The sequence below is a fragment of the Mustela lutreola genome, chromosome 18 (assembly GCF_030435805.1).
Source record: "Mustela lutreola isolate mMusLut2 chromosome 18, mMusLut2.pri, whole genome shotgun sequence".
NCBI lineage: Eukaryota > Metazoa > Chordata > Mammalia > Carnivora > Mustelidae > Mustela > Mustela lutreola.
Genome location: NC_081307.1, coordinates 7,317,941 through 7,333,649, shown reverse-complemented (window position 1 = coordinate 7,333,649; position 15,709 = coordinate 7,317,941). Strand labels below are relative to the sequence as shown.

General features: G+C 33.5%; 1 protein-coding gene across 2 annotated transcripts in view; it reads left to right on the top strand.

The window, feature by feature from the left end:
• Positions 1–15,709, top strand: part of ADAM32 (ADAM metallopeptidase domain 32) — a 183,945-nt gene that overhangs the window by 133,649 nt on the left and 34,587 nt on the right. For both annotated transcript variants that reach the window (XM_059156119.1, XM_059156118.1), the window contains 3 exons: positions 2,732–2,837; positions 3,931–4,114; positions 6,730–6,813. In XM_059156119.1, the coding sequence (XP_059012102.1) occupies positions 2,732–2,837; positions 3,931–4,114; positions 6,730–6,813 (374 nt within the window). The remainder of the gene's footprint in view (positions 1–2,731; positions 2,838–3,930; positions 4,115–6,729; positions 6,814–15,709) is intronic.

Below are 15,709 nucleotides of genomic sequence, written 5' to 3'. Positions count from 1 at the left end.
TTAATTACACCCCCCCCACCACATTCTTTTTCTTTCTTTATCATTTCCTAATTCTCGTTTCACCATTTTAAAACATTGGTCCTTCAAAGTTGACTATGTAGATACCATTAGGAAAAGTGATGTTATTTCTAAGTATTCACAATGTTTAATCAGTTCACTTGTAAATAGAGATATCAGGTTAGGAATTCCAATTCAGGACTTGTTAAACACCAAGATATTGTTCAAGAAAAATCAGAAATTGGATAATTCAGTACCATTTGGAGAGACGATATAAGAATTGTATTTAATCACAGACTACAGACAGTCCCCAGCTTAACTTAACAATTTTTCAGATTTATGATGGTGCAAAAGCAATTTATTCATTTAGTAGAAACTGTACTTCAGAACTCAAATCCTTTTTTTTTTTAAGATTTTATTTGACAGAGAGACAGAGGAAACACAAGCAGGGGGAGTTGGGGAGGGAGAAGCAGGCTCCCTGCAGAGTAGGGAGCCTGTTATGGAGCTTAATCCCAGAACTTGAGCTGAAGATAGATACTGAACTATTGAGCCACAGAGGTGTCCCAAGATCTCATTCTTTTTTTGTGGCTGAGAAATATTCCATTGTTTATGTATACCTAATTTTCCTTATCCATTCATCAGTCAGTGGACATTTGAGCTCTTTCCATAATTTAGCTATTATAAACATCAGGGTGCATGTGTCCCTTTGAATCAGTATTTTTGTAGCTTTTGGGTAGATACCTAGTAGTGTAATTGCTGGATCTTAGAATTGTTCTATTTTAACCTTTTAAGGAACCGCCATGCTGTTTTCCAGAATGGCTGTACCAATTTACATTACCACCAAAAGAGCAAGAGGGTTCCCCTTTCTCTGCATTCTTGTCAACATTTGTTATTTTCTGTGTTATTAATTGTAGCTATTCTTACAGGTGAGAGGTGATACTCTATTTTAGTTTTGATTTGTATTTTGCTGATGATGAGTGATATTGGGCATCTTTTCATTTGTCCATTGACCGTCTGTATGTCTTTGGAAAAATGGCTCTTCGTGTCTTCTGCCCATTTTAATTGGATTATTTTGGGTGTTGAGTGTGTTAAGTTCTTTATCTGTTTTGGATACTACCCTTTTATCACATATGCCATTTGCAAATATCTTCTCCCATTCCATAGATTGCCTTTTAGTTTTATTGATTATTTCCTTCACTGTACAGAAGCTTTTTATTTTGATACAGCCACAATAGTTTATTTTTGCCTTTGTTTCCTTCCTTGAGGGGCTATATCTAGAATGAAATTGCTACAGTTGATGTCAAAGAGGTTACTGACTGTATTATCCCCCCTAGAATTTTCATGGTTCATGTCTCACCTTTAGATCTTTCATCTGTTTTGAATTTATTTTTGTGTAGGGTGTAAGAAAGTGGTCTAGTTTAATTCTTTCCATGTTACTATCCAGTTTTTCTAGCATCATTTATTAAAGAGACTGTCTTTTTCCTATGGATATTCTTTCTTGGTTTGTCAAAAATTAATTGACCATATAGATGGGGGTTCATTTCTGGGTGTTCTATTCTGTTCCATTGATCTATGTATCTGCTTTTTTGCCAGTACCATACTATTTTGATCACTACAACTTTGTAATATGACTGGAAGTCCAGAATTGTGATGTCTCCTGCTTTGCTTTTCTTTTTCAAGGCTGATTTGGCTATTTGAGGTCTTTTGTAGTCCCATGCAAATTCGGGATTCTCCTAGTGTATAGGCCTTGGATAATCCCCTCCCTTTGAGTTGGGGCAGAACCAGTGAATATGTGATGGAATATCATTCCTGTGATTATAGTATATAGTAAAGATAAAGGAATTTTCAAGATGAAATTAAGGCCCATAACTAGCTTTGAGTTAATCAAAAGGGAGATCATTCTGAGTGTGCATGACCTAATCATGTGAGCCCTTTAAAGGATGGGAGATGTCAAAGAGATTCTTTCGCTGGCTTGGAAGAAATAAACTGCCATGTGTGAGAGAGCAATGTGATTAGGATGTGAGGGGAGTTCCTAGAAGCCAAGAGCAATCTCTGGCAGATAGTAAGAAAAGGAAGGTAAGGTTATTTAAAAAACTTGAATTATACTAACAACCAATGAACTCAGAAGAGGACTTCAGCCTCTGATGAGACTGCAGCCTCAGTCAATAATTTTATTTAGCCTTACGATGCTCTTGAGCAAAAAGAGAACCCACTTGTGTGATATTATAAATAGATATTGTTTTAAGTTCCCAAGATTTTGATAAGTTTTTACACAGTGATGAAAACTAAATATAGTAATGAAGTAAAAAATTGTTAATAGTTTGGCAGTTTTGTTCCCTTCATTTTAGACTTCCTGAAGATACAGTTAGGTTTATTTAGTGAGAATTTATTATAGACCTGGCTTTTTATGAACTCCTATTCATAGCATAGGAAAGCAAGTATAGTTTTCTTGTATTAACTCTCTATAGCCTTGCTTCAGAGACCACTCTCATGGCTTATGCTTCTATAATTGTCCTTACACTTCATGATATCTTTTGTGATGGAAATGAATGAAAATGAAACAAAAGGAGTTATAACCTTATCACTTTAATTCTCTTTCCTTATAATCTCACTAGGAAAACTTCTGAGAAGTTTCTGGGTACAGAAGGCAAAGCAAACATATAATATATGAGGGAATGGACTAAGATAAAAAAAAAAGGGAGTTTTAACCCAAATATATTTCTAATGTTGGCAGGTTCAGAAAATGCACCATTTGCCTGCTATGAAGAAATACACTCTCAAGCTGATAGGTTTGGGAACTGTGGTAGAAAAAGAGGTGAATATAAATTCTGTGAATTGAGGTATGCAATGCAAATACTAAAGATACTTTTCTTATGTTCCTATAAGATTCTATTTTCAGTTTTTTCTATATATGTCATTCATTCCAGTGGTTTCAATTATCACACATAAGTATGGGAGTGAATCTTAAATCAGATTCTGTACCCCTGACATCTTTCTTATGCTACAGGCTTAAATTTATGTCTAATTTTTATACATTTGTATGTGGGTGATCATTAGGCTTCTAAATTCAATCCAAGATTGAACATAATAATATCCATTATGACCTTCCTATTTGAATCTTCTAATTTTTCCCAATAAAAATATTATCTCTGTTCACTTCATTGCATGCTCAAGCTGAAGACTGCTTGGTGTCTATAAAATGAAATTAAATTTCTTCTACATCTGAAGACCAAGCTCTTTGATATTTTGGTTATGAATTTATTTTAACAAACATTTATTAAAAATCTATATGCTAGTCGCTGGACTAGATATTTGTTAGCAAAGCATACATGGCCTTTGTACTTACAGCATTTGTACACTGGTAGACATGCCATGTAGTTGTTTCCTTGGTTTGTTATGCTGTTACTTTGTCTAGTAATACCTTATTCTCTGCCTATTGAAATTCTACTAATTATTAAGCTTTGACTCAGATGGTATTTTTTCCATGAAGTTTTCCCTAATTCCTAAGTTAGAATATGTCCTCATCTTAAATCTTGGTAAGAATTATTTCATTTTATTTTATTCATAGCACCTTTAATGGGATTTATAATACATTTAGTATCAAAACTCTAAGGTCCTTGAGGGTAGGGGTCACAACTTATTTATCTCTCAATCCCTCTAAAGAGGGATATGATGTATGAGTGAATTGATTATTTGAAAATAAGTATATACATCTGCATAGGGAATAAAAGACCACTAATGCCATTGAAAGATATGCTTACAAACTTATAAAAATATTTACTTTAAATGTCAGTGTTAAAATATTACATTTTCTCTAGTAACATTTGATATAAATAGAGAATCGTCCTTTTTTTTGGTCAAAGGAAGCAAATCTGAAGCATTCTTAATAAATGTCTAATGTGTAATAATCATATAATTTTATTATGTTTACAGGAATCTTCAATGTGGAAGATTGGTTTGTACTTACCCTACTCGAATTCCTTTTTTCAAAGAAAGTGGTGCTGTGATTTATGCTTTTGTTGAAAATAAGTTATGTGTAACCCTAGACTACCTGTCAGCTCAATCAAAACAAGATTCAATGAGAATCTTCAGCGGCTCTTTTTGTGATATAGGAAGGGTAAATTATTTAAAAGCTGTTTTTTTAAACTCTAGTTTTGTTCATTTCTTCAATAAATATTGTCATTTAAGTATCAAACTTCATTTCTAGTACTATGTAACTTAAAGTATTTAGATAAGAAGAAGTTTTGTTTCATTTTGTCTCCAGATATTAAGAGGGTAATGGGAATGTTTGATCTTTTTCAGAACTTCAGTATTATGACCAAGGATGATACTCCAAGTATTTTGGGATGGAGTGTGGAGGGGAGAGGTCTTGGGAATATATTAAGTATTCCATAGCATGGAAATTCATTTTTCTTCTTAGAGAAGAAAAAAGAAATCCCACTTTGTAATATATGTCCCTTTGTAGCCCAGTAGATAATTAGGTCAGGCTTCTTAGAATCAAATCTTCAAAACTATTTTTTTTTGACATTTTGCAAGTTATATAACAAGTCTGAGGTACTACAACTGTATGTAAAGTGAGGGTAATAATAGCATTTACTCAATGGGGTTATCCCAAAGATAAAATGGAATAACTGTAAAGTGTTTAGTGTGATGCCTGGCACCATGGTGAGATGGTGAGAGCTAAATATAGACTGGCTATTATTATTGATTATTATAATTAATTATCTTTGAGGCTAACCCAAATCTGGAGAAAACATAGACATAACATAAATTCACTTCAAAATATCATTTAATTCCTGACCAAATCTTTGCTTATGAGGAACGTAGTATAGTATATGCTCTAGGCATTAAAGACTTAAGATGGGTGTGCATCTATATTCTGATGTTTCCACTTAATAGATGATTTTGAACAAATTATTTAATATGTGAAATTGTAAATGGTAATAGCCTCTTCTGGTGGTTTTATAGTTTAAATTAAGTTTCCTGTAGGTAGCGTCTTCTTAGTATATGTGCTGCCGAAGTGAATACAGTATGTAGTCTTCTTAATATTGACTTCTTCGTGCCTCAGAGTCATAAATGCCTCCTCAATGGAGGTATATACCAAGGAGTTCAGTAGATATATTTTGGCCATGGAGCCAAAACAACTAAAAAATGAAGCCTGGTCATCAGATGATTTGATACAATTCAGTTGATGATTTAGTAAGAATAGAATCCTTTTTATAACATGGACGATCCTCAGTGATAATGCATGAGAACACATTATATGAAGTAGTTTTTAATCACATGTGATGAAACATTCTTGGCAATTTCTTTTAGTCAGTAGCATCCTTATATAACAGGACTCTTCATCTCAGTTTCAAGTGAGGCAAGCAGACAATAAAGACCACATTAGGAAGAGAGTTGTTAGACACACCACCATGGCCAAGAACTACTACACACACAGTAAAGGATTAAAAGGTGTAGTTTGGATTTAGAAAGGGTTTTGTGAGGCCATTTCTTTGAAGAGAGTTGTGCTGTGTTATAATGTTTAAAAGGAAATCATTTTCACATAAAATATTTCATTTTAATCTCAAAACAAATCTCAAATTCCATAGAAAAAGTATGATTGTACTCATATAAGAGAACTGCAACTATAGAAGTTGATATTGCTTATAAATATTGGAGTTGGGAATATGTTTAATCCTCTGGTTATTACATTTTAAACACAAAGGGGTTATATCTGGATGTTTCATACATTACATAATAGAATATTAGATATGTATAGCATATTTTTAAAAAGATTCCTTTTGTGGCACCTAGGTGGCTCAGTGGGTTAAGCCTCTGCCTTGGCTCAGGTCATGATCTCAGGGTCCTGGGATCAAGCCCCACATCCGCATCAGGCTCTCTGCTCAGCGGGTAGCCTGCTTCCCCCCCTCTCTCTCTGCCTGCCTCTCTGCCTACTTGTGATCTCTGTCTGTCAAATAAATAAATAAAATCTTTAAAAAAAGATTTCTATTATTTTTATTAGTGGACTCTAATAATAGCTCAAATTTGATTAAAACTTAATAAATGTCTTGATTATGTTGAATTGGTTTTCTTTCAATATAAACTTTTGATATATGGAACAAAAAATAAAATTGAGAGATATAAACTGTGCTCTTAGGGATAGTTTTGTTAGATTTTAGGGTAGTATAATAAAAAGTGGTTATATGGTTATAATTTTTGTTGGTCTTGTTGTATTTATACCTTCTATTTCCCTACACTGAGTTATTTTTTTAAGACTAATTTTTAGAGAAGATTTAGACTCACAGCAAAACAGAGAGGAAGGTATAGAATTCCCATATACTCCCTTGCTCCCACACAAGCATAGTCTCCCTTATTATCAACAATCCCCTACCAGAGTGGGGTAGTTTTTACAACTGATGAACCTACATTGACACACTATTATCACCTAGTCCATACTTTATCTTAGGCTTATCTGAAAAACCCCTCAATACTTTGAGATTAAACAGACATTTTTAAATAGCACATGTGCCAAAGGAGACATTTTAAGAGAAATTGAAAAATATTTTGAACTAAATGAAAATGAAAACAACATATAAAAATTTACAGGTTACAGTAAAAGTAGTACTTAGATTGAAATGTATTATATTGAATGGTAGGTCTTACTGTATAAAATTACTGATTGTAATGTTAAGACAGTTGGATTCCTGTAACATGGAAAAAGGTTTTTTGCATTTTTTCTTTTTTTAGATATGTATAAATCATGAATGTGTAGATGCAACTGACGTTGCAAATGCAGCAGTCTTTTGTTCAAAGAAGTGCGGAGGACATGGAGTAAGTAAGCACAAAATTTTTGTTTCCCCAAATCACATCTGTCTTGGACACTTTACAGCATCATTTAACTAAGTTATTCAACATTTATCGTGTTTCTTTTATTTGAGAGTCTGTGTTGTGTCTCGCTTATGTGGAGTTAAATTGGCTCACTAAATTTATAACCAAAGGTACTTTTAGAGAACACTGTATAGAATTAAATTGTTAATGACCTTAACAGATATATTCTTATAGATGGCTACTCTTCAGAGGTGTTCAATGAATACATTCACCTGTTCATTAAGGGAAAATAATTATGCCATAATTTGTGTGTCTCTGAATATGTGCAGTGAGGAAAAACTATTGGTTTTATCTTCCTTTTTAAATACACTGTTTCTTTAGCAGTTTTAAGTTCATAGCAAAATTGAGAAGTACACAGATTTCCTATTTACCTCCTAACCCCAATACACAGCTTCTCTCACCATCAATGTTCTCCACCAGAGTGGAGTACATTTGTTATCATCATAAACCTACAAAAACACCATTATCAGTCAAAGTCCTTAGTTTACGTAGGGTGTGCTCTTGGTGTTGTTTGTTCTACGTGTTTAGACAAATGTATAATGGCTGGTATCCATCATTAATGGTATCATATAGAGTGGTTCCATAGCCCTAAAAATCTTCTATGCTCTGCCTACTCAACCCTCCAGTCCTCCTATTCCTGAGAACTATCAATCATTTAAGTGTTCCCATAGTTTTGCTTTTTCCAGAATGCCATACAGTTGGAATCTTATAGTGTGTAGTCTCTTCAGACTGATTCCTTAGCTTAATAATATGCATTTAAAATTCCTTCATGTTCTTCCCTGGCTTGATAGCTCATTTCTTTTTAGTGTTAATATTCCCTTATTTGGATGTTAGCATAACTTATTCATTCACCTACTGAAGATAGGTATCTTGGTTGTTTCACATTTTTGGTTATAAATAAAGCAGCTATAAACATTCATGTGCAGTTTTTAATATGGGAATAAATTTTCAGTTCATTTGGGTAAATTCTAAAGACTAATTAACTGGGGATGCCTGGGTGGCTCAGTCATTTAAGCATCTGCCTTCAGCTCAGGTCATGATCTCAGGGTCCTGACTGAGGCCTGCGTCAGGCTCCCTGCTCAGAGGGGAGTCTCTTTCTCCCTCTCCCTTTGCCACCCATGCTCATGCTCTTTCTCTTTCTCTCTCTCTCAAATAAATAAATAAAATCTTAAAAAAAAAAAAAAAAAAGGTCAAAAAACCTTCATTTAGGTCTTTTGGTATGATTTTTTCTTACCCTTTCATTTGGGATATATTCCTCTTCTATTCATTTTGTCTAACACTCTGTGTTTGTTTTTATGTTTTTATGTAGTAGGGTGGTCAGCTACATCTCCTGGTCTTGAAAGTAGTAGCTTTGTGTAGAAGAGGTTTTGTGGTGCGCTGCAGTGCAATGCCCCCTGGTCACCAGAAGCAGCACTCTGTGTGTCTTCTGTGTGGACTGCATGTACCCTGCTATGGTGCCTGGGCCATATTTGCCTCAGCCCAGCAAACTGCAATAACCTCCTCTGCCTATTGTCGGCTCACTGAACAGGGTTTGGTTCCTGTGCTGTTAAGAGACCTGTCTGAGGTCACCACAGGTTCTCTGGTAGAAAGGATTGGCAATCAGACTAGGTGCCTGCAGTCAGCCTCCGTGCTACAACTATGGGTGCACCAAATGGTGGGGCTTGCTCTTTATGTGGCCAACTGAGACGTTTTTGTTAGTGGGTGGGGCTGGTAGGTCTACTAGACATCCTCAATTAGCTTCTTTGCCACGGTTGCAAGCATGCCAAATGGCAGAGCTTCCTCTGTGTGCAGCCAGCTAAGAGTCCTGGCTGGAGCTATATACTGGTGTGTGTGGTTATCTCCCTTTTCCCCAGGGCAGAAGTCACTCTGGAGAGACACTCTTCCCTGCTGGGGTTGCTTGCAATGTGAGGCAGGGCAGAAGCTTCCTTGGAGAGATGCTTGCTACAGCATGCAGGTCGGATAGGGCAAGTCAGATGGGGAATGTGGAGACAGGGCATGCAGTGCTAGCTAGATAGAAGGAAAAAGCACTCCCACAAGTGTCAGCTGTCTAAGCTGGGGGAGAGAAATTGTGCCCACCAGCAATTTTATTCCTGGAGGTATCTACTGAAGATACTGTATGTATTTTGAGAAAAGTAAATGTATATCCTAGGCACTTTTCAAACTATTGCTTCTGTGCTGCGTTTTAGGTCAAGTTATTTATTATGCTGACTCTTTAAGGGTGAGAACTCAGTTTGCTATCATGCTCAAGCTCTCCCAAGTTAAACCCTGATGATTTAGAAAGTTCCTCCTACCTTTTTAAATGTAGTCTTCTCTCTATGGTGGATCATCTGTTCTACCAGTTTTCAGGTCATTTTCAGAGTTAGTTGCATATATGTAGCTATTATCTCAGTGTGTCTGTGGGATGAAGTGAGCTCAGGTTCCTCCTACTCAACCATCTTCCCTGAAACTCTCCTATTTTTTCTTTAAATTGACTTTCTGTTCTGTTTTCCTCACTTTCTTCTGGAACGCCAATTATTCTAATATATATGTTTGATGGTTTCCCATTAGATCACGTGTTATTTTCTTCATTGTTTTTCATTCTGTTTTCTTTGTTCTACTATAATGGGATTATTTAAAAGTTTCTATAATCTGGATCAACATTTCTATCTTCTGTTTGTTTTATACTGCTATAGGTGCTTTCTATTGCATTTTTCTTGTCATTTATTACATTCTGTATCTCTGGAATTTTTTATGATTTCTCTTCGCTAAATTCCTCAAAATAGCTTTGTTGAATTCTTTTTCAGCTAAATTACCAAATTCTGTGCTTTGAGTTCAGTTACTAGAGTATTATGGTTATCTTTTGGTAATAACATGTTTCCAGGATTCTTCATGTTCCTCAAGTTTTGTGTTGCTCTTTTCACATTTGAAGTAGTTAGCTTCTTAAATCTTTACTAGTTGTCGTCAGCAGTTTGCTGCTAGCAAATATTATCTTATATCTTATATCTGGGTCTTTTTACAACCTTGTATGGATATATTTGCTCCACATTTCTTGCACCCTCATATATATATATAAAATATTATATATTATAAAATATAATATATAATATTGTATATATTTATATTTATATAATATTTATATATAAAGTATATAAATATATAATATATTTATATATTATATAATATATAAATATACTAATATTCATATCAACTTAATTCATATTAATTATTAACTTATATAATTAATTAATATATTATTTAATTTAATTACTATTTATATATAATTATATCAATCTATATTGATATTAATTATATATTATATTATTAAGTTTATATTATATACACTTCATATAAATATATTTATATATATTAATATTGGTTAATTATACATATTAATATATTCATATATAATTAATTTGTATATATAAATTATAAATATATATTGTATATAATATAAGATTCCTTTATGTATATAGTTTATTTATGTAGTATATATAGTATATGTATAAATTATATATATTATATATAAACTATCTATAAAGTATATATATAATATATTTATATTACATTATAATATATTTATATATAATACATTTATATATAAATATATATACATTTATATTTATATTATATATAATATAATATATATTTTATATAAATATAAAATTATATTTTATATATATAATATAATAATATATAATATATAGTATATATACATAAAGTATATATTATTATACATAAAGTATATATACTATATATAATATATATACACTAATATAAATAATATATTTATATATAAATAATATATATATTTATATTTAATAATATATATATATTTAATATATATAAAAATATATATATTTATATACAACATGGATTTTCCCAGCACTAATTATTGAAGAAACTCTTTCCCCCACTGTATATTCTTGCCTCTTCTATTATAGATTAATTGACCATTTAAGGATGGGTTTATTTTGGTCCCTCTATGCTGTTCTATTTATGTACATGTCTGTTTCTGTGCCAGTACTGTACTGTTTTGATTACTACAACATTGTAGTACATGTCTTAAAGTCTGGGGTTCTAATACCTCCAGCTTTGTTCTTCTTTCTCAACCTCTCATTGGCTGTTTAGGGTTTCTTGTGTTCCATACTAATGATTTCAGTATTATTTGTTCTAGTTCTGTAAAAAATGCCATCTGTATTGTGTTGAGAATTGCATTGACTCTGTAGATTGCTTTGGATAGTATGGACACTTTAACAATATTCAATCTTCTAATTCATAACCATGGAATATCTTTTCATTTACTTGTGTTGTCTTCAATTTCTTTCAGCAGTGTTTTCTTTTTTTTTTTTTTTAAATTGCAGATGTTATTTCTTTTTTTTTTTTCCCATTTTAATTTTTTATTTTTTATAAACATATATTTTTATCCCTAGGGGTACAGGTCTGTGAATCACCAGGTTTACACACTTCACAGCACTCACCATAGCATATATCCTCCCCAATGTCCATAACCCCACCCCCCTTCTCCCAACCCCCCTCCCCCCAGCGACCCTCAGTTTGTTTTGTGAGATTTATAGTTTACAGAATATAGGTTTCTCATCAACTAGGTTAAGGTTATTCCTAGATTTTTTGGGGGGAGGGGTGTAATTCTTATGGGACTGTTTTTTTATTTTTATTTTTATTTTTATTTTTTTTTTTTTTTTTTTTTTTTTTTTTAAAGATTTTATTTATTTATTTGTCAGAGAGAGAGAGCGAGAGCGAGCACAGGCAGACATAGTGGAAGGCAGAGTCAGAGGGAGAAGCAGGCTCCCTGCGGAGCAAGGAGCCCGATGTGGGACTCGATCCCAGGATGCTGGGATCATGACCTGAGCCGAAGGCAGCTGCTTAACCAACTGAGCCACCCAGGCGTCTGGGACTGTTTTTTTAAATTGCTCTTTCTGCTCCTTGTTATTATATAGAAATACAACTGATTTATGTGTATTAATTTTGTATCTTAAAAGTTTACTGAATTCATTTATGCCTTCAAATAGTTTTTTGATGGAGTCTTCAGGGTTTTGTATGTATCGTATTTTACTATCTGCAAATAGTGACCAATATGGATGCATTATTTTAATTTTTTCTTGTCTGATTGGGGTGACTGAAATTGCCAGTACTATGTTGAATAAAAGTAGTGAGAGTAGAACTCGTTGTCTTGTTCTTAGTCTTAGAGGAAAAGCTCTTGGTTTTTCAACATAGAGCATGATGTTAAGTATAGGGTGAGATTTTTTATGATAAACTGATATTGAATATTAAATGCTTTTTCTTCATTTATTGAGATGATCATGTTATTTTTGTCTTCATTTTGCTAGTATAGTATCACATTGGTTAATTTGGGAATATTGAACCATCCTTGAATCACCAGAATAAAATCCCACTTGGCCAACCTGAATAAATTTTTAAATGTGTTGTTGAATGCTGTTTGCTAATATTTTGTTGAGAATTTTTACATCTGTGTCCATGAGCGATACTGGCCTATAGTTCTTTTGTTTGTTTGTTTTTCTTGTGTTGTCTACATCTGGTTTTGCTCTCTATTAAAGCAATTCTGGCCTCATTGAATGTATTTAGGAGCTGGCTTTCTTCATGTAGTTTTAGAATAATTTGAAGAGAATAGATATTAATCTATGTCTACTATGTTTATTAGTATTTTCCATTTATTGTTATTGTTCTTTATTCCTATTTATGTCTTCCACTGTTTTCTTATCTTTGTGGTTCTAGTTGAGCCTTTTATATGATGCTGTTTTCTCTCCTTTCTTAACATATCAGTTATACTTCTACTATATACTAGTAGTATATACTATCTACTATGTAGTATATACTATATACTATGTTTACTTTTTTAGTAGTTGCCCTACTGTTTGCAATATACATTTACAACTAATCTAAGTCCAGTTTCAAATAACACTGTCCTACGAGTAGTGTAAGTAATCTTATAATAAGTAAATTATCAATATCTTATTTCCCAATCTTCATATCATGTTGTGATTCATTTTACTTACACAAAAGCATATATACTTGTTGTTATCATTACTTTGAATAATCTGGTATCCATTAGATCAATTAAGAACAATAAAAGTTTTTATTTTATGTTCATTTACTCCATCCTTAATGCTCCTTTTCTCTATATGTAAAATACAATTTTTCTGCCTTATATAGTTTTCCTTTTCTCTGATGAACTTCCTTTTGTCATTTCTTCCAAGGTAGGCCTGCTCTTGACAAATATCTCAATTTTTGTTTGTCTGAGAGAGTCTCTTTTTTCCTTTTAAAGAGTATTTTGCAGGATTCCAAATTCTAACTTGGTGATTATTTTCTTAAGACACTAAATATTTCACTCCATGCTCTTCTTGCTTACGTCAATTCAGAATAATGGTCTAATGTAATTTTTATCCTTGCACCTCTCTAGATTTCCCCCCGTTTCTGGCTGTTTTCAAGATTTTTCTTCATCTTTGATTTTCTAAAGTTTGAAGATGATACAGCTAGGTGGAAATTTTTGCTTGTTGTTTTCTGAGCTTCTTGGATCTATGGTTTGGTGTCTGACCTTAAAAATGTTCAGTTATTATTCATTTAAATATCTCTTATTTCTTTATTTTCATAATGTATTCCAAATACACGTATGGTGTGCCTTTTATAGTTGTGCCACAGTCCTTGGGATTCCTGGGGTTCTTTTTCAGTCTTTATTTCTCATTAGTTTTCAGTTTTGGAAGTTACTGTTGAGATACCCTCAAAATCAGAGATTCTTTCCTCAAGCTTTATAGGTCTACTCCTGATTCCATCAAAGTCATTGTTTATTTCTTTCACAATTTTATCTCCAGCATTTCTTTTTAGATTCCTCCAGAGAGAGGGAGAGGGAGAGGGAGAGTGCACACAAAGGAGAGGGAGAAGCAGACTCCCTGCTGAGCAGGGAGCTCAATGTGGGACTCCATCCCAAGACCCTGGGATCATGACCTGAGCTGAAGGCAGACACTTAATCAACTGAACTACCTAGGTGCCCCTTTAGATTCTTTCTTAATAGTTTCATTTTCCACCTTTTATTACCAATCTATACTTGCATGCTGTCTGTTTTATCCATTAGAGCCCTTAGCGTTCCTGGTCTGATAATTCTGACATCCTTGCTTTAGCTGAGTCTGGTTCTGGTGTTTGCTCTGTTCACATTGTGGTTTTTGTTTTGTTTTGTTTTTGCTTTTTTGTATGCCTCGTGATTTTTTTCTTGGTAGCTGTACATGATGTACTGAGTAAAAGGAACTAATAATAATGTATTGGTAAATTGTGTTGGAAAGGTGGGGGGTGGTAGAATTCTGTAATCATAATTAAGTCTCATTCTTTTAATGAGCTTATGCCTCTGGTCTGTGAATTTTACAAGTGCTTGTAAGTTTTTTTCTTCTTTTACGTGGGACAGTATGGCTAGAATAGACTGGAATTGGGCATTTCCCTTCCATTATGTCAGTTAGGCTCTGAAAAAGCTCAATAATTTTAGGCTCTGGTAAAATAGTTTCTCTTTAAGTTTGGTCTTGTTAAGAAGAACAGAGTACTCCTGCATATTTCAAAACTGGTCCTTTTCTCTTCCCCCTGCTGTGGGTACAGGGAGTTTTTCTCTTATATTTTCTGTGAGAATCTGGTTGAGCTTCTGGATGTAAAACTCAGAAAAGTATGGGGACACTCTAATAACTAGACCCCCCACCCCCACAGCACACTGAAGTTTCTAACTCTAATGGAGCCTCCAAGTAGTACATCAATGACAGTTTCATTTTTTCTACTCTGGTACTGATTCCCATGTGGGCTTCTGTTTTGTTAAGTTCTGACTTTGTGTATTTGCCTGTGTCTCCAGTTTTGGAGGTGAGAGTTTGTTTGTGATTTCACCTTTCTGATGGATATAGAAGAATTGTTAATTTTCAGCTTATTCAGCTTTTTACTTATTAGGATAGAGTGGTGACCCCCAAGCTCCTCACATGCCAGACAAGGACAGGTGTTCTGTGCTTGTTCTCACAAAAATTTGAATAGTAGGTCTCTGCTGCTATAGCTAGAGAGATATAATTGGGCATATATAAATGGAAAATTTATTAAAATGCTTTTCTGAAAACAAAATGAAAACCGCTCTACTAAAACTTCGCAGAAGTCTTCCAGTGCAGTGACAACCAATCCAACCAATCATAATTCTTTTTTTTTTTTAATATTTATTTATTTATTTATTTATTTGACATACAGAGATCACAAGTAGGCAGGGAGGCAGACAGAGAGAGAGAGGAGGAAGCAGGCTCACTGCTGAGCAGAGAGCCTGATGTGGGGCTCCATCCCAGGACGCTGGGATCACGATCTGAGCTGAAGGTAGAGGTTTTAACCCACTGAGCCACCCAAGTGCCCTCAGCCAATCATATTTCTATATAAATACTGAGATTAAATTTTTGGCATTACAAGGACTAAGTAACTATTTGATGAATTGACTGTTAAGGCAACTGACATTGAGTGAATTTGCCTAGGCAAATTGCCTTTATGTAGGTTGCCGTTTAGAAAATTAGCATAAAGTCAAAATCACGCAATGGTACAATAACAAATATTAGAATAATAAGGAAAAAAAAGATTGTAGTGTATAGGAAGTTAAAAAACCCCTCACATTCTAATACAAGTGTAAATCATTATCCAAATTAAAAAATACTGTCTGTTGAAAATTTTGTTTCAGGGTTCACAAATTTAAATATGCCAAAAGAGTAAATAAACAGGTAAGGCAAATTTGGTATACAACCATGGACATTAAATAGTTATATTGCTATTGTCATACTTACTAAGTTATGTTTTTTTATTGTAGATTATTCTTTTGAATATCTCTGTGCAT